The 22,286-nt window shown below is 51.0% G+C and overlaps 1 protein-coding gene across 1 annotated transcript; it reads right to left on the bottom strand.

Annotated features, from left to right (window-relative positions):
• Positions 1-989: 989 nt before the first annotated feature.
• KRT7 (keratin 7) lies at positions 990-16,596 on the bottom strand. Its single transcript, XM_066265755.1, is given in 13 exon segments — positions 990-1,444; positions 1,870-1,904; positions 4,745-4,907; positions 4,910-4,943; positions 6,414-6,428; positions 7,564-7,689; positions 8,727-8,891; positions 10,941-11,036; positions 12,271-12,302; positions 12,305-12,324; positions 14,672-14,865; positions 16,245-16,553; positions 16,555-16,596. Coding segments are annotated over 13 exon segments (1,377 nt in total). The 3' UTR covers positions 990-1,298.
• Positions 16,597-22,286: the final 5,690 nt, after the last annotated feature.

The following is a 22,286-nucleotide window of genomic DNA, read 5'->3' as shown; positions in this document are numbered from 1 at the left end:
TTGCTCCCCAAGGATCTTAGAGACCTCCAACCTCCTCCCAGAACCCAACATATGTGCTGCTTCCATCTTGGGGGATATCCCCAAGCATAAACCACACAAAAAAAAAAACCCCAGGCACTCACAGTCACACAAACTCCAAATCAGACCTGACACACAGATGCCCCATCAAGCACAGACTTAACACAGATGCACCCTCAAGGGCCCAGATACAGAGACCGCCTCTCAGCCTACAATTCTAAGCACAGAGCCACTACGAGCGGCCCAGACTCCAGGGGCCCCTCACTCTACTCCCCTCCCAAACACTCAGACCTCCTCCCACTGCCGCCAACCCCACAGAATTCTAAAACCCAGAGATCCCCCTCCAGGACCTCAAACACACACACCACCAGGGATCCAAGAAGGTCTGAAGGCAGTTGGTCTGAGAGTTGACTGGTCCACCCAGAAACGGGCTTGAGGAATGCACTCTGGCAGCAAGTGAAGGGGGGAGGTGCAAACAGCCCCACCCCTCAGCAGGAGAGGACTCCATTGCCCACTTCCTGGCAAAGCCAGAACTTCCCTGTGTGTCTCTGAGCTCCTTCAGAAGAGTTGGAACTGTTCCAGCCCTAAGAAGGGGCCAAGGCCTCACACTCAAGAGCCAACAAGTTCCTTAGAGCAGCGCCCCCAGTCTCCTGCACAAGAGGCTTCCAGTTATCAGAGCAGACCCTATCCTCTCTAGGGCTCCTCCCTCCCCAACCCCTCCTCTGCTCAGCCAAATGAAGCCAGGATACCAGGTACTTGCCATGGACTCACCCAGTCTTCAGTAAGAAACTGTTTATTGGAAGCTATTTGGTTTTGTTTTGTTTTTATTAAGCAAGAGGCGGGCAGGCAGAGACAGACTCTTACATGCACCCCGACCGGGATCCACCCTGCAAGCCCCTACCAAGCAATGCTCTGCCCAGCTGGGCCATAGCTCCACTGCTCAGCAACTGAGCTATTTTAGCTCCTGGAGCCATCCTCAGTGCCCAGGGCCAACTTTGCTTGAGCCATTCGAGATGTGGCTGTGGGAGGGGAAGAGAGGGGGCAAGGGAGAGAAGCAGATGAGTGCTTCTCCTGTGTGTCTTGACCAGGAATGAAACCTAAGACTTCCACACACTGGGCAGATGCTCTACCACTGAGCCAACTGGCCAGGGCCTTATTAGAAGCTATTTTGACATGATTTTTCAGGCTGCTTTGCAGTCTTGGGACCAGGGATGAGACCAGGATGAGAATCTTCTTGTGACTGTGGGGAGAAGGGATATGGGCCTCCCCAAACCTGGGACTCAGTTGAAGACATTCCGACGAGTGGCAGATGTGCTCCTCATAGAATAGGCCTTGTCAGTTCCACTCGAGAATCTCAGGGCATTGCTGCCCATGTTTCCCCCGAAGACCAGCCCACTGCCGCCACCACCAGTGGCACTCACCACAGCTGGGAGAGAAGAGAGGAGGACTCCATCAGCATGGGCCCACCACCAAGACCCCTGGAGTCTGGGTCGCTCGTAGTGGCTGAGTGCTTGGCACATGCATCCCTTCACTCCACCCCACCTTGTGGCCATGGCTGCCCTTCTCCACCCACCAATATGTCTCTTTCCCAGCTCACTCCATGGGCCAGCCCAGAAGGAGCCTTGGACAGTGGGGGATAGGGTTGTGCCCCTTGCCCAACCTTGCCCTCTTGCAGGGCTTCCCTGGGATGTTGAGTCTGGCTAACTGGGAGTTCCAGGGTGCCTGCTGGAAGCTATTGAAGGGAAGGAGACTCCAGGTCCCCACAAGGCCAGACCCTCAGACCAATGTGCCATTCTATAGACCCTACCCAGTCCAGAGAGCATGAGGGGTGGGCTGAAGCCAAGGACTTACAGATCTTTAGGGCTCCCACTCCATCTCCATTCAACCTTGGGGCAGAGGAGAGACCTATGAGAGCAGCTCTCCTGAGCACTGGAGGAGGCACTCCCAGGCACCCCTTCACCGAGTCCCCAGCAGGATGGTATTCCTTCCTTCATCCCCACACTCCCAGCCTTCCTTCAGTCTCGTTGAAAAATGAGCAAGGAGAAGTGAGGAGCAACACTCATTTAGGCCCTGCTACTTACTGGCTACATCTACATGACCTTGGGAATGTCTTAAAGACATTCCCAAGGTCATGTAGATGTAGAGCCTCCATTTCTTCACCCATAAATAGGGCCTAACTCAGTACCAACTTCAGAGGGTTGCCTGTCAGGGTTAAATGACATAATTTACCTAAAAAGCTCTGGACACACAGGATTCAGTAAATGGTAACTGCCCTTATTATTACATAGACAGCTGCCAAGCCAGAGCATAAAATCCTCAAAGTGGGCTGCAGCTGACTGACTAATGTAGCTCCAGACCCTGCGTGAAGTCTGGCATGTAGTCATTCATATGTGTTGAAATAATTAGTGTATTTTTTTTATTATTTATTCATTTTAGAGAGGGGAGGAGAGAGAGAGAGAGAGAGAAAGAGAGAGAGAGAGAGAAGGGGGAGGAGCAGGAAGCATCAACTCCCATATGTGCCTTGACCAGGCAAGCCAGGGTTTTGAACCGGCAACCTCAGTGTTTCCAGGTTGACGCTTTATCCACTGCACCACCACAGGTCAGGCCGTAATTAGTGTACTGTTGACTGAGTGAATGCTGTTCCAGCAGGGACTGAGGAGGAAATGGGGAGGGAGGTGGGGTGGCTTTAAGCAGCTTGTGGGGCTGAAACACACCTTGTACTAGAAATTAAAAACCCTCCCAAGACAGCTGGGTATGTATCCTCTGTGACACACAGCCCCACGGTCACCAAGCCCTTGGCCTTGGAGATGACTGTGCTCTGCAAGTGGGAGGGAACACCTCAAATTAGCGAAGGGAGTAAGGGCTCCAGCTGCCCCAAGTCCAGGGGACAGAGCAAAAGCCAAGGGCAAGAAAAGGGCGTGCTAGGAAGCTTCTGGGCCTTTTGTTCAAGTGGCCCCTCCAAGTGCTGGGAGTTCCTGGCAGTTGGGGGGGGGGATGGTTGGAAGGGGGCAGCTAGGTTGCTTTCAGGTAACAATTCCATGTAAGAATTCAATTTCTAAAGAACTCAAAAGGAAGGAATCGGGATGCTTCAGGATCTAAAAGATCTGTGTGATTTTTCTCTTCTGATCCTAAATAAATATTTGTTTTTATGCTTAATTTTATATTTGTAACTTTGTATTCTTAACAAAAGGCCCCCCAAACTGGATGAGTTTCTAAATCCTATACTCGCTCATGGGAAGGGTTGAGGGATTTAGGAATAAAAACAAGGTGTCCATCTCCATGTCCCCAAAGGGCGGAGAGAGGACAGTCTCCTCTCAGAGAAGCAGGATCTAAGCCCCAGTGGTGATAACCTGATCTGAGATTGGGCTTCCAGGAAGACTGTCTCTGCTTACTGGGTGACCTGGGGCATGCCACTCAACTAAGCTTCAGCCACGTTATGTGCCCAGAGGTCACAGGAGAAAGTGGATCAGGCTCTAAGCACCTCCCCCACCCCGCTCTTATATTCTAGGAGGAAAAGAGACCCAGGGTGTGCATTCCCAAGGATGTGAGGCTCCAACACTCGCGTGGTGGAGGGCGCAGAGAGGCACACTGGCTGCGACAGTTGGGCTAATGGGCTACCCTGTTCCTTAGATAAGCTACTCTCTCTCCCCAAAGGACTTTGGTGTTCAATTCCTCTTCTACAAAGTCTAGGTGCCGACTCTCCTCCTCCTTCCCACCACTACCGCCAGAGTGATTTCAGTATTCATGCACTCTGCCCAGCACTCCCTTGTTCCTCAGCTCCTTCTTCTCCACTCCATTCATCTCCCATCTTCTCTCCCCAGCCTTCTGGAATAGTGCTCAGAAAATAAAAAGTTATTTGTAAACTCAGAATTTTACAGATCCAAGTTACTAGTCTCTGAGTGCTTCCTTTGCAGAGGTTTTGTCTTCTCTGCCCCTCTGCAAGCTCCCCGAGGGCAGAAACATGTCTTACATATTCTCTCTCTCTGATGGGTTCCAACAAGCCAAGCCATCATGAGTCCTACTTCCAGGACTTTGCCCATGCTATCCCCTCGCACCCTCTCCAAATCCTAACCTTCCCCCAAGGCACAGTCTAAAGCCCTTCTGTTGACTGGGTGAGTCAACCAACCCATCCAGGTGAGTATGAAGGCCCAACTTCATGGACATAGATTCCATGTCCTCATGAAGAATTCTCCGTAAGACTAACCCAGCCCAGCCTCCTCTCAGGCTGCAGGTAAGTATGCAAGTACCTCTGAGAATAGGGAGAAATGAACTTCCTTCACTATTCAGTCAATACCACATAACTTAGCACTTCGTATAGTGAGAAGCAGCCTGGCATTTTGGAAGATGCTTGAACCAGGAATCAGCAGAGCTTGACTGCACACCAGCCCTGTCCCCTCGACTGATAAAACTGAACCATAGTTTCTACTCCATATCAACAATAACTAACCTGTTTACCTAAATGTGTCCTAAGGATTAAATAAGATGACCCTGCCCATGGCCACATACATGAAGTTGTTACTTCAACTTGTCCACTGAGCTTTACACCACAGGGTCTTTCCTTCTAGGTCATCTCTTCAAAGCCAAGAAGCAAGTATCACCTGTTCCCTCCCTAGACCTCCCACCTCAGTACCCTGCAGAAGAGGAGATGCTTGTCAATGGACGAATGTCAAGCCCCAGACTCCACTGAGCCCCAGAAGGACCCCTTTCTCAGCTTCTGTGACCCCACCGGCACTCCTTGCCCTCCAGCAGCTTGCGGTAGGTGGAGATCTCCACGTCCAGGGCCAGCTTCACGCTCATGAGCTCCTGGTACTCGCACAGCTGCTGGGCCATGCTCTGCCTGGCCTTCTGCAGGGCAGCCTCCAGCTCCTCCTGCTTGGCACATGCATCCTGAGCTCCCCATGGTCCTCAGTCTCAGTGAGAGCAGCCTCCAACTCGGCAGGCACGCTGTAGGCAGTAGAGGAGCTGTGAGGTGGGGGCAGGCCTCACCGGTCACTGCCTTCCTGCCTCCCCATCCTGTGGCGAGCACCTGGGCAACTTGCTTATGGGGCTTCAGTGGCACCACCCTACTTCCCCAAGCACCGGAAGATTCCAAGGGTTAAAAGCATGGGTTCTGATGCCCAATGCCTAGGTTCCAAATCTGTCCCTGCTACTTACCAACTGTGTGATCTTGAATAAATCAACCCTTCTTAGCCAAAACAATAACCATAGTTCTACCTCAGATGGATACTGCAAGAATTAAATAAGGTAATACACAAGTCCTTGGCACAGTGTCCAGCATACAATGAGCACTTGATAAATGCTATTAGGATAACTTTTATTAATAAATGCTATTACGATTTGCAAATGCCCAGCACCCCAGCACTCCTCATCTAGAGGATCTCTAAGGCCATGTGACCCTATTTAAGTTCCCAAATTTCAGGCAGCTGATAAGAACTAGAACCACCCTCAAAATAGGAAACAGCTTGGATCCAGGGACTTGAAGCAGAGACACGGTTGGAACCTCCAGACCCAAAATGCATGATCAACATTCCCCAGGTTTGGGAGGGGTGATGATCAGATTCCCCACGGACCTGCGCAGTAACTGCCACTTGCTGCCTAGCCTTAGCACTCACTCTGCCTGTGCTCACCCCCCACCACAGGAGCCTATCTAGTTCCAGGCCTCATCCTGTCAGCTCAGAGGGCCATCATCCCCAGGCCCTAGCCCAGGGCTCCTGCTCCTTCTTTCTCACTGCCATTCCCTGCCCACAGTGCCTCTTCCCTCAGCTCATGCATCTGCCTCTCTGCCCGGTTCCCCATCCTCCTCAGGATGCTGTCTGCCCCTCTGCCGCCTTCCAGTGCCTCTCTTGTCACACTGGTGCCCCTGTGGTCAGGCCCATCCCACTGCCTCTGGGCCCCTTGACGATGGTAGTCATCCCAACTGTGGGGGCTGGTTCTGCCCTGTTGTGTGAGAGAAGACCCGGATGGTAGACTGTAGGGGCTGGTTCTGCCCTGTTGTGTGAGAGAAGACCCGGATGGTAGACTGTAGGGGCTGGTTCTGCCCTGTTGTGTGAGAGAAGACCCGGATGGTAGACTGCAGGGGCTGGTTCTGCCCTGTTGTGTGAGAGAAGACTCGGATGGTAGACTGTAGGGGCTGGTTCTGCCCTGTTGTGTGAGAGAAGACCCGGATGGTAGACTGTGGGGGCTGGTTCTGCCCTGTTGTGTGAGAGAAGACCCGGATGGTAGACTGTGGGGGCTGGTTCTGCCCTGTTGTGTGAGAGAAGACCCGGATGGTAACTCTGGGGGCTGGTTCTGCCCTGTTGTGTGAGAGAAGACCCGGATGGTAGACTGCGGGGGCTGGTTCTGCCCTGTTGTGTGAGAGAAGACCCGGATGTGGCCGAAGCTGCAGGGTTGGGCACCTGCCATTTATTGTGCTGTGCTTCCCCACTGGCCTGGAAGCTGACTTGCTCCACTGGTGATTCAGAGCCCTGCATCTGTGCCAGGGGGCAGCCTCCATCCTCATGTCAACAGGCCTACAGGGCTCCAAGGGGAGGATGTCTCTGGGCAAGCCACCTCCCACATCCCATCCTCCCAGCTCATCTGGAAGTTAGCTCTCTGAAGCTGTCGCACTGGTCACCTCCCCCCCCCCAGACACCTGCTCAGGCTGAGCTGCCCCTCCCACCCCTGTGCCTCCAACAGAGCTTAGGAGCCGCTTCCCTCATCAACACTCCGCACACCAGCTTCCCTTCCCTCATCAACACTCCGCACACCAGCTTCCCGCTGGTTCTGCCCTAACCATGCGCCAGGTGCTGGGAAGGGAGGGAGCAGCAGTGAACCAGACAAATTCAGCCCCTGCCTTAAGGCATTTTTTATATTCCAGTGAAGTTGGGGGACCATCAATACTTAATTAATAAGTCAGAACATTTCAGATAGTGAGAGGTGCTTCAGAGAACTTTAGCTAGACTGCTGATAGATTAGCTGTATGGTTGAAAAAGCCAACTCTGAGATCTTTGGTGCTAAACCCTAGGGATAGGAAAGGGGCCATCACATACAGAGCAGGAAGAACCACATTCCAGGTAGAGAGAACACCGACTACAAAGGCCCTGAAGCATGAAGATTCCTGGCAAATGCAAGGCACAGGAAGCAGACTGGTGTGGCCGGGGCGCAGCACACGACAGGGTGGTAGAAAATGAGGACGGGACTGGGACAGGGCCTGGTCAGCCACAGTAAGGTTTCTGCATAGTGCACCCAGAGCTAGGAGCAAGGAGAGTGCTCAGTGCCACTTGGTAAAGAACAGTGGTTCTTCTCCGACCGGCCAGCCTGAGGCTTCTTCCACCGACTCTATGCCCAGCTAAGACATCTCTCCTCCCTTTGGCCCAAGCCAGAACCTGGCCAAGAACATTCCATCCTGGAGCATTCCCAAGTGGGCTTGAGCTGCACCAGGCTCAGCCCGGGGGGTGGGGGGGACAGGGGATGGGAGGCAGAGGTGTCCTGCTCTTTATTGTTGGCTGGCTGTCTTGCACATGCCCTCAGAAATGGGGAGAAGCAAGGAGGAGAGCTGGTGCTCACCTGGTTCTTGATATTGTCCATCTCAGCCTGTAGCCTCTGGATGGCCCGGTTCATCTCCGCAATCTCATTCTGGGTATTCCGGAGGTCATCCCCATGCTTCCCAGCCTGAGCCTGGAGGGTCTCAAACTGGGTCGGCCACACAGAGAAGTATGGCAGGGAGTAAGCGATGAATACAGGCGATTTGTCCCTCTCCCCACCCAAGGACGGCTTAAGGTTCTGAGTGACAGCCCTCTCAGCTTATCTTCCCAGGGAGGACAGTCTGCTCCCAGCAACCTTCAGCAAGTGCCAGGAGGCCAGACATAGAGCAGTGCAGTAGCTCAGGGACTCAGTTTCCTCACAGCCAGGACAGGGAGGACAAGGATAGCTCCCGGGTCCCATCCCCACTGATCCCGGGGCTCTTCCCATTCCCATCACATCTTAGTACTAGAGAATCACTGCAAGTCTGAGTCCTCCACCTACCAAGCACCCCCTCCTCAGCACCACCCATTTCACAGATGAGGAGAGTGAACCCCAGGGAATGAAGGCACTGTCAGGGGTCACACAGCCTATCTGAGCACAGGTCTCCTTGTTGCCATAACTGTGTTCTCTGCTGCACACTACGGATGACTCCCTACCCCTGCAGAGACAGCCCTCTGTGCTGCTTTAAACCCTGCCTCTGCTCCTGCCTCAGCACCCCCGGCCATTCTCTCAGCACCTGCAGTCAGTTGTGCTGCCTCCACACAGTTTTTGGTCTGTAGCCCTAGGACACTGCTTTTCCATCTAGTAGCTGTATGGAATTAAGCAAATTACTGAACCTCTCTGTGCCTCGGTTTCCTCATTGGTAAAATGGGAATAATATAATGCCTACTTAATAAGACTGTTCTATGGGTTAAATGAGTCAATACAGGAAAAATATCTGAAATGCCTAGTATTATGAGTACTTGCCACATTTTAGCTATTATTAAACCATGTTTACTTCCGCCTCCCTGCTCCCCAAACAGGGCAGGGCCCTGTCCTGTGCATCCTCTTTTACCCAGGACACTGGAGAGCACCATAGACTTAACCACTGGTGCCTGCCAGAACAGTGAGACCAGGCCCTAAAGGCTTGGGACAGGGTGAGGAGTAAGGGAAACTGCCACAAGGACCCTACAGGAGGAGGAAATGTATCCCCAATGGCTGCATACCTGGGTCTGGTACCAGGTCTTGGCTTCAACCCGGCTACGATTGGCCATCTCCTCGTACTGGACCCTGACCTCGGCAATGATGCTGTCCAGGTCCAGGGAGCGGTTGTTGTCCATGGACAGGACCACAGATGTTTCAGAGATCTGGGACTGCAGCTCTGACAACTCCTATACGGACCAGACAGACATCAGGACTTGGGGCATGACCCACCCCTATTCCCATACCCATCCTGGAATTCCCCACATACCAGGGAAAGAAAAAGGGAGAAGAGGACAGAGTGGGCATGAGTCACCAGGCAGGGAGAGAGCATAGACAGTACCTCCTCAACAGCTCCACCCACTCTGGACCCTGAAGAACCATTAGCAACTTTTCAAAGAAGAGTCTGCTGGGCTTAGGCGGGTAAAAGAATGAGAAGGCGTGGTGAGCTGTGATGGCTCCTGCTATGAGGTACTGGGTAGGGGCGGGGGAGGGGGACATGAGCTCTACTGTGAAGGGGATCACTAAGGGTGAGTAAAATAAGTCATAGTCTGCCTTATGATGAAACACTCTGCAGCTTTTAAATCTGATGTATGGCTGTATTTATAGGCAGGGAAATATACCCATGATATACTATTACATAGAAAAAGTATGGTTCTATTTTTTTAAAATATATATCTCTGTATCTCTCTGTGTGTATATGCACAGAAAAAGTCTGAAAAGGTAGATAGCAAGATGATAAGAGCGGGTATATAGGTGACTTGTTTTCAATATTATGCTTTATTTAATTTTCTGGATTTTCTGCAATGTACAATGTGTCTGTAAAGTCATGGTGCACTTTTGACCGGTCACAGGAAAGCAACAAAAGATGATAGAAATGTGAAATCTGCACCAAATAAAAGGAAAACCCTCCCAGTTTCTGTAGGATGATGTGGTAGCATGTGCGCATGCGCAGATGATGACATAACACCGTGTATACAGTGGAGCAGCCCACGGCCATGCCAGTCAAGATGTGGACGGTATAGAGGAAAGTTCAGTGTGTTCTGTGGGTCGCTAAATTCGAATCCGTGACCAAAGTACAACGTGAATATCAGTGCGTTTATAACGAAGTGCCACCACATAGAAATAACATTACTTGGTGGGATAAGCAGTTGAAGGAAACTGGCAGTTTGGTGGAGAAACCCCGTTCTGGTAGGCCATCAGTCAGTGACGAGTCTGTAAAGGCTATACGGGATAGCTACCTAAGGAGCCCTAAAAAATCTGTGCGTGAGCCCACATCGAACTGCACTGAATAGGTATGAAACTGGGAGAATTTTCCTTTTATTTGGTGCAGATTTCACATTTCTATCATCTTTTGTTGCTTTCCTGTGACCGGTCAAAAGTGCACCATGACTTTATGGACACACTGTATTTCATGAGAAGAAAATAGTTACCAGTATATGTACACACATACACACACACACACACATACACACGTGTGTGTGTGTGTGTGTGACTGACATATGAAGACCTTCACTAAAATTAAAAATGCCCAAAGAAAGCCTCAAGGATTCAGCCCCTGAAATTAACACGTGGAAATTCACTCTGAGGGGCTGGTGGAGGTTGAATATTCAGGCACAGGCTAGACTGAACTGACAAATGAGAACTGTACTTAGAGTCACATGTAATTCTGTCCCAGACCAGTCCTGCCAGATGACTGGCCACCTTATCTTCTGCCTAAGGCCAGAGCCTCAAACTGATGGGAGTGGAGAGACTTTTAACTCCCACGAGGGAAAGAAGACTAGAGCAGGGCAACAGTGAGTGGGAGAGAACGAAATGGTAAGGTGGACAGACAGAGCGGCCAGTTGGTGGGCAGACTCCTACCTAATCCCTCTGGGTGCAAACTCTCAGGTACTCCAGTCTCTCCTGACTCGGGCTCCTTTGCCTGCCCTATGACCTACCTCTGAACTCTGTCATAGCAGGGGATCCCTTGACATCCTGCTGACTCCTTCAGCCCCTTCCATGTCTCTAAAAGGCCAATCCCGATGGACTCTACCACCCTGCTCTGCTAAGGCCACCTCCTCCTCAACTCCCTGCCCATCAAGGATTCCTGAGTCCAGAAAGAATAATAAAGAGCAGGTTAAAGGTACCCCCACACAGTCAACACACACCCAGACTAGCCCAGAGGTAGGGGGTAGACCAGATGGCTCCCTGGTAGGACATACAGGATATGACATGTTTCCTACCCCTGAGGTCCTCACCATCTCATAGAAGGTCCTAAAGAACTTGATGTCCTCATCCAGGGCACTTGCCCTGGCCTCCAGCTCCACCTTGTTCATGTAGGCAGCATCCACGTCCTACGGGGGGTGGTGAGATGTACACAGACCATTTTGCAAGGGTGGAAGTAAGCCAGCACTGTCTAACCCTCAGGGTCAAACACCTCTGCCCTCACAAGAAACAGTTTTTCCAGGTGGCCTGATATGTCCACGGCAGGAAGTTTCCTCTACTCAGTACTCCCAGGCTGCCTGACAGACACTGGAGTATCTTCTAAGTACTGGTAGTCCAGAGCAGCCTAAAACCCCAAACCTAGCACTTCTAGTTCCTACTTTGGTGATTTGAACACACCCCAGCTCTGCTGCCTATTAGCTATGTGACCTTGAACAAATCATTTGGATTCTGTGAGCTTCAACTTCTAATCAGTCAAATAAGAGCATAAAATCATCTAGACTCCAGAACACCACTCTCAGACATAAGAACATCTCAAGCCTGAATGTTTAACTTGCAGCATGGGTGATTCTGGTATAGGAGCACCACAGATAACCCAGGTCCAGATGATGTTTGCATCCCTTCTAGCTACACTTTCCTGCTGTTAAACTCCTATGGGTAGTGCCCACTTTCACCCATCCCTGAACCTCCAGAGGCCCAACACTCTGGGGACAGGCTACATTTATGTGGATGATCCTGGAAAACTCAGCTGCTCAGTGAACATGTGTTAAATCAATATCTTAAATTGGGCCCCTGTAAGACCTAAGACCTCTTAGGGATGGGGAACTTACTCTGCCTCAAGGCAACCCATTCCATTCATTCAGCAAATATTTCAGGCCTACCATGTGCCACCTTTGTCTGTAATGAAATGTTCTGACTGTGATACAACACTTCCTTATTTGGGATTTGAATCTCCCTTTTCAAACTTTATCCTTTGATATTAATTCTAACCCCTCCAGGCCCAGAAACAATTCTAGCGACTAACCAGACACACACACACACACACACACACACACTCACTCACACTCACACACACACACACACACACACACACTCACACTCACACACACACACAAGCACACATGCACACACACACACACACACTCTCACATACACACACAAGCACACATGCACACACACACAAGTCAGGCTATGATATAAGAGCACGACCTCCAGATCTCTCTTTCTACAAGCCCATCATTCCTTCTTGCAGTCCGCCAGGCCAGACCTTGGGCACAGGTCCTTATTGGCTGCTCAGGTGAGAGGACCATGTGGTCCCACGTGTTCAGACAACATCCACCATCCCTCCTATCTATCCCCCCTCACCTTTTTCAGCACCACAAACTCATTCTCACACCCCGGTTAATTTCCTCTTCATACCTGCAGTAGAGGAGGGCTTGGTGTCAGTGCAGCTTTGCCTCCAGCCCCCTCAGATCCAGGTGTGAAAATCTACCCTGCATCACCCTCATGCTCTCCTTAATGACATGCCTTTTCCATGTGGTGATTCCTAAGGCTTTGAGTCTTAGTGTAGGATGGGGCAAGGGAGTGGGAAACATGTGAATTAAAGGACAAAGGCTGCATATACTGGGAGAAAGCAAAGAAAAAGAGCCCTGTTTACAGACCGCTTCATATGGGCTGGCACTGTTATGTGCTTCCTGTGTATTAGCTCATTTAATCCTCACAACAATAGTACAATGATTAGCAGGGCAGGGGATGGGGACACAGAGAGACAGAGTCATCTGTCCAGTCACTAAATCGCTAAGTGGCTAAGCCCACACTTGAAACTTGGCAGTCTGACTCCAGGCCCATCCCTTAACCACTACCTAATCCTACCCCCTCAGGAGAAAGAACTGGCCTAAAGGGGAGGAACCTTATGGAATCAAGAAGAGGATGCCTAAGGCCCTGGCCGGTTGGCTCAGTGGTAGAGCATCGGCCTGGCATGCAGGAGTCCCAGGTTCGATTCCCGGCCAGGGCACACAGGAGAAGCGCCCATCTGCTTCTCCACCCCTCCCCCTCTCCTTCCTCTCTGTCTCTCTCTTGCCCTCCCACAGCCAAGGTTCCACTGGAGCAGAGTTTGCCCGGGTGCTGAGGATGGCTCTGTGGCCTCTGCCTCAGGCGCTAGAATGGTTCTGATTGCGGCAGAGTGACGCCCCAAGATGGGCAGAGCATCGCCCCCTGGTGGGCATGCCTGGTGGATCCAGGTCGGCACATGCGGGAGTCTGACTGTCTCCCCGTTTCCAGGTTCGTAAAAATACAAAAAAAAAAAAAAAAAAAAAAAAAAGAGGATACCTAAGTCCCCTCCTCCTATCATCCCTCTTTCTCCCAAGGAGCCAGCCTCACCTTAGGAGGATATCCGCAAATCATGGCATAGAGCAAGACAGCAGATGTGCTTAACCCATCATTTATTTGGAAACATAAATAAAAAAGGTGAACTGAGCAGTGCCCAAGACTTGCTGGACAGCTACTGTGGTAGGGAGTAGGACACCCTCCAGGAGCCCAGTCTCTCAAGGTCCCATTTCCCCAAGTCCTAAGAACAGTAATAGAAATATCCCTGAGGCTGTCTGTCCACCTTGCCATGGCAATGTGCCGCTGGGCCCAGGGAGTGTACAGATGGGAGCTTCTGGGCAGCTGCACCCAGGGTCCTCCTTGTGCCTCTGCCAGCCTCAGCCAGGAGCTCAGTCAGCCTGGCCTCATGGGAAAGCTCTGTGGGCTTTGGGGTGGAAGTAAGTGTGTGTGCCCACATATGCAAATACACATAACAAAAGGGGCTTGCTGGTTGCCCCAGTCCTTCCCTGCCCTGCACCTGTCTCATTCTCCCTGCTGTGGGGATTTATCCTGTTGACTATTGCCCTAGGGAAGTAGGGGGTAGACACTCTCCACAGAGGCCTTTGTTCTACCACCTGTCAGTGCCCCTGTTCCTGCTCTGGCTTAGTCATGCATCTCCAGGCAAAGCATAGAACTCACTCATTAGCCCCAATGCCCACTGTGCAGGCATGCCAGGGTGGGTCCCAGCCCAAGCCTCAAGAAAATAGAGAACTCAGTGGGCACCTCAAAGGCCTGTCGCAGGTCCTAAGAACCCCAGCCTTCCTGGCCCCTGCACTCCCTGCTCCTTCTCACAACCTCCTTTCTAGTTCCTGCCCTGATCATACCCACTTCTCAGCTTCTGCAACCCCAGTCCTGGCTCACAGTGATCATTCTCTCTCCTTGCTTCTTTTCAGCCCAAGTTCTTTCCATGTCTCCCGCTGGGAGTCAGGGTCCCAAAATTCAAGTCCCAGCTTTTCCCAATGATCGTTATGGGATCTCAATCAAGTCTCTGAACCTCTCTTGTCTCTAATTCCTCTCCTGAAAAAAAAAATGAAGCTGTTCTGGAATAATCTGTGAGATTTGTGCAAGTTCTGAAGCCTGTCTGTCATACCTTCTGCCCTGCCCTCTCTGGGGGTCTTGATCAGGCACCAAAAGGGAAAGGACAGGTCAGGGCAGAGCAGATATTTAACTGAGAGTAATTTAAGGCGAAAAGATGAAAATGACTTGGAAACAGCCCCCGGAGACTAAGAGGGACTAGGATAGGCAAGGAATGTGTTAGTCAAGATCCTTCAGGGGTTACTGTACTGTGCAACGTCACCCTCTGATCCCTAACTCAGAGGGGGCTTGCAGAGGGCCAGCTGATTGGGGGCACAGATCCTACATACACACCCCTCTCCCCACAGGTCACACTGGGAGGCAGTACTTATTCTTTAAGTCTTCCACCACATCCTGTGTGCTCCGAAGCTCCACCTCCAAGCGGCTCCCCTCCATCTGCAGGGCCGCAAGCTGTTTCCAAAAGCCAGCAGTGTAGGCTTCAAAAAAGCCCGGAAGGCGGCTGCTCTTGACCGACTTCTGCTCCTGCAGCAGAGCCCACGTGGTCTCCAACAGCTTGTTCTGCTGCTCCAGAGACCGTCCTAGAAGGGAAATGGAGGAGGAAACTTGTGAGGGCAGGTCGTGCTACCAACAAGGGGGTTGGGAGGGTCTCCAGCCACACAAGCAGAGCCCATGCTCCCTCCCACTGGCAGTGTCCTCAACCTGGGCCCCCAGCCCTTGGCCCTCTCCTCCAGGAAAGAACCCTGAACAAGCCTCTTAGATTGTGACCCAGGGGTCAGGTGCACCTGGTTCAGAGATGTGTCCAGGCACCGTGCTTTAAGGTCTCCTCCCTCATATGCTTCTCATTGCATTACAGGTGATCTCCACCTCCCTCTCTGAAGGGCTCCCCTTTCTGTCTGTGTCCAGGTCCTGACTCTGCCTCCTCCCTTCAGGCTGGGACCTGTCCTCCCTCAGTATATATACTCTCTCCCCTCCCCCTTTCCTCCAACATGGCCTCAGGACAGGGTGCTACAATCTGGTCAGTATAACATGAGCACCTATTATGTGCTTGGCCCTAGGGCTCAAATGGCCCCTAAGGAGCACCCAGTGTGACTGGTGGTGGGAAGCAAGCCTCCTCAGAACCAGCAGCTCCAGCCGGCAGGACCTGGGGGCTGCAGACAATGAGACAGAGCATCTCAACAGAAGGGAAGAAACTTGGGCCTGGGAGGCTTCAGCAAAACCTGAAGGACATGTACTGTCTGAATGATGAAGGAAAAGAGGATACTGGAGGCCCAGGAAGTGGACAGGTAGGTACACAAAGGCAGGAGAGGGAAGGCCTGGTCTACACCTGAGGGAGGAGGCCCTGGCCAGGAGGGCCCACCTGGGTAAGCCCTCAGTTCCTGGGCCCAGCCTACTTTGCCCTCCATCTAGACCCACTAGTCAACCCCCTCCCTCCCAACCTCCACTCTTACTCCCTTACCCCACCCCCACCTCTCTAGAACCCAAACAACCAGGAAAAACACTTCCCAAATGTCCCTTCCCCCTCCCTGCCCCCAAATGGGCTGTCTCCAAAGGCAGTTAAAACAGGCACTCACTTCCTACCACCAAAGGGAAGCTGGAGGACCCGGTAGGGTAGGGTGGGTGTGGCGGAGAGCCACCTTACCTCCCTCCAGCATCTGCCTCAAGATAGACAGCATCTGCCTCAAGATAGACGGGAGGGGTCATAGGGGCGGGGATCTCCTCTGCTGGGACTGGTATTTCATCCCTACCCCATCTCTGAATCCACACAGGCCGGGTGCAGAGAAAGGGGCTCAGAGAGAAACGCCTGTCCCTGGCCTCTGGAGCTCCCAATATTGGCAGAAAGAGAGACTAGTTCTCCCAGCGCCCAGCCCACGTGCAGTCAGGGCTGAGTGGCCGCTGGGACCTGCAGCGTGGCCCACTTGGTCTCCAACCAAGCTTGGGACAGGTTGCAGCCAGCTCACCTTGTCGATGAAGGAGGAGAACTTGTTATTGGGGGTCTTGATCTGCTCACGCTCCTCCTGGCGCACCTGCTAGATGGAGGGGTCAATGTCTACCCGCAGCGGGGCCAGCAGGCTCAGATGGACTGTGACCCGCTGGATACCGGCTCCCACGGGACCTCCACAGGCGGAGTGCGAGTGCGCAGCCACGCGTCGCCGCACGGTGCCCAGGCAGTAGAGGCTGCTGCTGCCGCGGGCTCCGCCCGATCTCACTGTGCTGCGGCGCACCTGAGCGCCACGCCCGGGCAAGGTGGCTGGAGCTAGAGCTGAAGACCTGGGAACTGAAGTGGGTGGACATGCTGGCTGCTCAGGGATGGAACAAGCAGTGGGTGAGAGGGTGCCGAGCTCGCTGACCTTCGGGCGACCTGGCTGCTTTTATCCGCTAGGCGCGGGCGGATCGGCTTACACAGGTAGGGGCGGGGCTGGCCGCCAGCCACGTTTCAATGCGCCCTCTCCCAGGGCCGCGCTTCTGCCTTCTGCAACGTCCACCTGGCCGAGCCCTGACTTTCTGTCCAAGCCGGAACAGTACCGAATGGTAAGCAGACCTGTAGTCCTCCAGAGCGGTGGGAAACTGCGGTCCAAGCCGGGCTCAATCGGGGAGGGCTTCCTGGAGGGGGTTGGGGAATAGGGGAAGAATATCTAGACTCAGGAAGCCAGAGCAGAGCAATCAAGAGTTGAAAGATAGGTGGAAGAGGTGAACAAAGAAGCTCTAGTCCACGGGTCTGCACCCACCCACCCCACCCCAGACTACTGAAAGCCAGAGAAGCATTCTGTTGGGCAGATAAAATATATTATGCTCACTTTGTTAAAGATGGTGCTGCCCAATTGGAAGCCTGTTGCCCAGTTGGTTGCTTGGGATGGGTGTGATTGATTATATTAATGTGTGTTGGGGGCGGGCTGTGGGCAGGCAGGATCCTTGTAGCCTGGGGCTTGGTTTTAGGACTAAGCCTTTCCTATCCTTTTTTCTTTCCTTTTTTTTCCCCCCATCCTTTTTGATGTGGGGTGGTGCACTCTCATGAGGAATCCCATTATGCCTCAGATAAGTGACTTTGTATCAGAGACTTCCTTGTTTGTATATTGGATTAAAGGTTTTGATTTCTGTACTATAAAGTGGGGCAGACGGGGAGCTTGCTCTCTTGGTTCCTGAGATTAGCATTAGAGGAGAGAACAGAGAAGAGAGCAGAGAAAGGCCACGTGGAGGAGGCAAGAAGAGGCATCCAAGATGGTGGAGTGCTGAAAGAGAAGCCAGTTAGTGCAGAGTTTGTATAGAGACAAGGAGATGGGGAACAAAGGAGAATGAAGCTAGTGAGCTAGAAACCTTTGATTCTAGGAAACTCAGATAAGTCAGTAGCTTTGTGAGCCCTGAATAAGTGGGTTTTGGAGCCCAGTGTGTGTCTTTGCTTGCTCCCCGTGTGCAAGCTAGGATTAAAGATTATGACCCACCAGTTCGTGGCTCCGTTGTTTCATTACCATCTGTCCGAATCCAATGCGAACCTGCATGGGCCAGGCAGCTCTGATGATGGCAGTGGATACTGGCTTTACACATTCCCTAACAGCCTCCCTCCAGTGTAGCTCCTTCTTAAGAGATTAGCTCAGTTCTTGAGTTATCTGACCCCAGAGGAGCCTTGCCTAGCTGGTTTCCCTGGCCACATGCCCCTGCATCCCATTTCTGTAGGGAAAGTAGGCGGATGGGGTATGACCCCACTTCTCACCCCTTTCCTCCTTGCTCCAGTCGACATGTGAAGCCCAGAAGCCAGTGGGAATGGTTACCCTGGGCCTGAATTTCCCCAACCCCCACACCTAAATAACATGTCTGTCCACTTATTTGTCTCTGTAGAGGAAGGGGACACCTGTGTATCTGGGTCATTTTGTAGATGTTCACTTCTGTGGGGCTTCTCTGCATGCAAACCCTGAACATGTGTACATGTCTGTGAACATTCTTATACAGGTGAGAGTCTGTGTTCAGGGGGAAGGCCTGTCTGTGGATACACAGCTGTACACTTGTATCCATGTCTGTGCCTGTGTTTGCATCTGCACTCAAACTCTCCTCCCCACCTTCTACCCTGGCCATTTTCCTACTTAAAGGTTCTTTTTTTTAAGACTTTATTTATTTATTTTAGAGAGGAGAGAGAGAGTGAGGGAGACAAGGGGGGAGGAGCAGGAAGCATCAACTCCCATATGTGCCTTCACCAGGCAAGACTGAGATTTCAAACCAGCGACCTCAGAGTTCCAAGTCAACACTTTATCCACTGCGCCACCACAGGTCAGGCAACCCAGCCAAAGTGATAAACACTGGGCTAGAACAGGGAACACTGGACACAGAGACAGCTAAACACTAGCCTTTTCCTAGTAGCCTCCAGCCACACGTGCCACACCCTCTATACCACCCTGTCACATTTTCTCCAGACCCAGCTCAGAAAGGATAGACAGGTAACCCTGAGGAGCCTTTGGTAAAGACAACTGACCCCTGTTGCCACCTTTATCCCACCTCTAGCCCCACTCAATGAGCTGGCCAGGTTGTCACCTCAGACCAAGCCCTTTACAGGCTCAGGGCTCGGCTTCCCTTTGAGCAACACTTCCCCATTCCAGGGCCTGCCCAGTGTCTGGCCTCCGTCCCTTCCCCAAAGTATTCCTGGTAGCTCCAGGCCTTGACATTCTCTCCCTGTCTCTGCACTCACAGGCCAGCACCATAACCCCAGTCAGTGTCAGGCTGCATATACATACCCTCTGCAGGGCTCTTCATAAGAAGCTGTCAACACAGAAAGACCAAGCATCAAATTCCTGATCTGCAAGAGTGCAAGGTCCAGTGGTTCATCTAAACTCAGACTCCCTCCCTAGCCCAAGCCTCTGCTGGCCTCACAGAGGCCACTTTAGGAGATTTGGCAGAATCTAGAGCCAACTTAACCCCACAAAGCCTTTCAACTCACTCCCATCTCTGTAATGTTCTGTCACACACACACACACACACACACACACACACACACACCAAGCACACACTCCCTCTTCCTCCCACTCTCCACCTGGCTTTCCCCAAACCCTCTGGACCCAACTATGAACAAACGAGCAGCTACAGGTCATCAATCCTGTTTGGCTTCACTACCTGCCTGGATACCAGGTTCCACAGTCCTGACGAGTGGAACCGAATGCTATTCTCTGGAGAGGAGGGGGAAACCATTACTCATTGTCTACCCCTAATATACAGCTTCTGATCCCTAAAAAAGAGGCATGATTTGATTTTCTTATCTTAGAATTTAAATGCTCATAATCATTTTTAAAAAGTGAGGAAAAGAAGGAAGAAATAAAATGGGGTCACTACGGTCAAGCTGCTAAATGATTAAAATCAAGTAGTTTGAGGCATGAAGAAATGATTCTAGTCTTGCTTTAGCATGAGAACTTAAACTTTAAAATTTTCAGTTTTGTGCCAGTATCTGGATATAGCTAAATTATATAGATACACCTCTGAACAATCTCAAGAATGTTTGTGTGCTGGAGATGTATATATCTCTTATAGACAACCACTCGTCATGCTAAAGAAAGAATATTTCATTATCCAGACCACCCGGCATCCATTATTCAGGCACCAGACATCTGGAAGATTACCATCTTTAGCCAATCCCTGGGCTAACAATGAAGGGCTGATTTTTTTCAGAAGTGCTTTTTACTATAAAAACTCTCAAACTTTTCTTTCTCCTTGAAACACTTTGGTTTACAATTTGCAAACCTTAAGACCCTTGAATAAATCTTTGTCATTTATTTCTAGCCAAAGGCTCTGACTCTTTTAAACTTGTTTGACAAGCCATTTAACATTTCTGCATGGACTGTAATTCTTTTTTAAAAAAAAAAAAAGTCAAATGATGAAAGACAAGGAAACAACATACATGACAGCCAACAAGTTACTCTCCTAAATAAATGAATCCATAAAATAAAGACAACTGCAACAGAAAAGTGGGAAAGAGGCATTGATAAGATATGGAAGTAACTCAAGTGCCCATCAATAAACAAATGAATAAAAAAAGTTGTGGGCCCTGGCCATGTTGGTTAGTTAGAGCATTGTCCCAATGCACAGAGGTTGCCAGCTCAATCCCTAGTCAGGGCACATACAGGAACAGACCAATGTTTTTCTCCCCCCCCCCCCAACCCCTTGCTCTCTCTCTAAAACGAATAAATAAAACTTTTTTTAAAAGTTGTGGTACAGGCCCTGGCCGTTTGGCTCGGTGGTAGAGCATCAGCCTGGCGTGCAGGAGTCCCGGGTTCGATTCCCCGCCAGGGCACACAGGAGAAGCACCCATCTGCTTCTCCACCCCTCCCCCTCTCCTTCCTCTCTGTCTCTCTCTTCCCCTCCCGCAGCCAAGGCTCCGTTGAAGCAAAATTGGCCCAGACACTGAGGATGGCTCTGTGACCTCTGCCTCAGGCACTAGAATGGCTCTGATTGCAGCAAAGCATCACCCCCTGGTGGGCGTGCCGGGGTGGATCCCGGTCGGCGCATGCGGGAGTCTGTCTGACTGCATCCCCATTTCCAACTTCAGAAAAATACAAACAAATAAAAAAGTTGTGGTACATATATACAATAGAATATTACTTTGCCCAAAAAAGAATGGATCTTATCATTTGTGACAGCATGGGTAGATCTGACGCTAAGTGAAATAAGTCAGTCAGAGAAAGACAAGTACCATGATTCCACTTACATGTTTAATATAAAGAACACCTGAAACTAATACAAAATAATATTGAGTATAAACTGTAATTGAAAAATAAGATTTAAAATTTTAAAAAAGAATATGAATATGAGCTATTGGTTACATAGTGCTCACTTTACAGGTGCCTGATAGTGTTTTAAGCACATTGCATCTACTCACCTGTTTAATTCTTACACTAACCCTATGGCATAGTGTGTTATCCCCATTTTAAGAGGGGAAACCAAGACACAACAATTTTTTTTTCATTTTTCCGAAGCTGGAAACAGGGAGGCAGTCAGACAGACTCCCGCATGCGCCCGACCGGGATCCACCCAGCATGACCACCAGGGGGCGATGTTCTGCCCCTCTGGGGCATTGCTCTGTTGCATCCAGAGCCACTCTAGCGCCTGGGGCAGAGGCCAAGGAGCCATCCCCAGCGCCCAGGCCATCTTTGCTCCAATGGAGCCTCGGCTGCGGGAGGGGAAGAGAGAGAGAGGAAGGAGAGGGGGAGGGGTGGAGAAGCAGATGGGCGCTTCTCCTGTGTACGCTGGCCAGGAATCGAACCCGGGACTCCTGCATGCCAGGCCGATGCTCTACCACTGAGCCAACCGGCCAGGGCCGACACAACAAATTTTAAGTAAATGACCCAAGTTCACAAAGATAGTATGTAGAAAAGCCAAAATTTGAACCTTGGCTGTTCAAACCTCTAGATCACTTACAGAATAAGGAAACAAAATTTTAAAAAATATCAACTATAAAAAAATACTGCACCTCACTCAAAGAACTACAACAAGAATAGCAATGAAAATCAGTTTCCACCTATCATATTGTCAGAGACTAAAGAGTTTGATAAAAAATATTAACTGGTGTGTGGGTAACAAAGGTTGTCCTTTGCCCATGGGGTCATTGACTGGCTTGTCCTCTTTGAGGGAAACTTGGCAATAACTATCCAAATTGAAGACATTTGTCCATATCTAAACAAAATTAATACACTTGTCCTTAAACAACTATTTCCACTGCCAGGAGCTTATCATATAGATGTTCTCATCAAAAGTGCACAAAGGCCCTGGCCAGTTGGCTCAGCGGTAGAGCAACAGCCCAGTGTGTGGAAGTCCTGGATTCGATTCCAGGTCCTGACACAGGACCTTCTCCTGTGTGTGATGGGCACACAAGAGAAGCGCCCATCTGCTTCACCACCCTTCCCCCTCTCCTTCTTCTCTATCTCTCCCTTCCCCTCCCGCAGCCAAGGCTCCACTGGAGCAAAGTTGGCCCGGGAGCTGAGAACAGCTCCAAGGCCTCTGCCTCAGGCCCT

Source organism: Saccopteryx bilineata, chromosome 1 (assembly GCF_036850765.1).
Source record: "Saccopteryx bilineata isolate mSacBil1 chromosome 1, mSacBil1_pri_phased_curated, whole genome shotgun sequence".
Classification (NCBI taxonomy): Eukaryota; Metazoa; Chordata; class Mammalia; order Chiroptera; family Emballonuridae; genus Saccopteryx; species Saccopteryx bilineata.
This window is presented reverse-complemented; position numbering and strand designations above follow the sequence as displayed.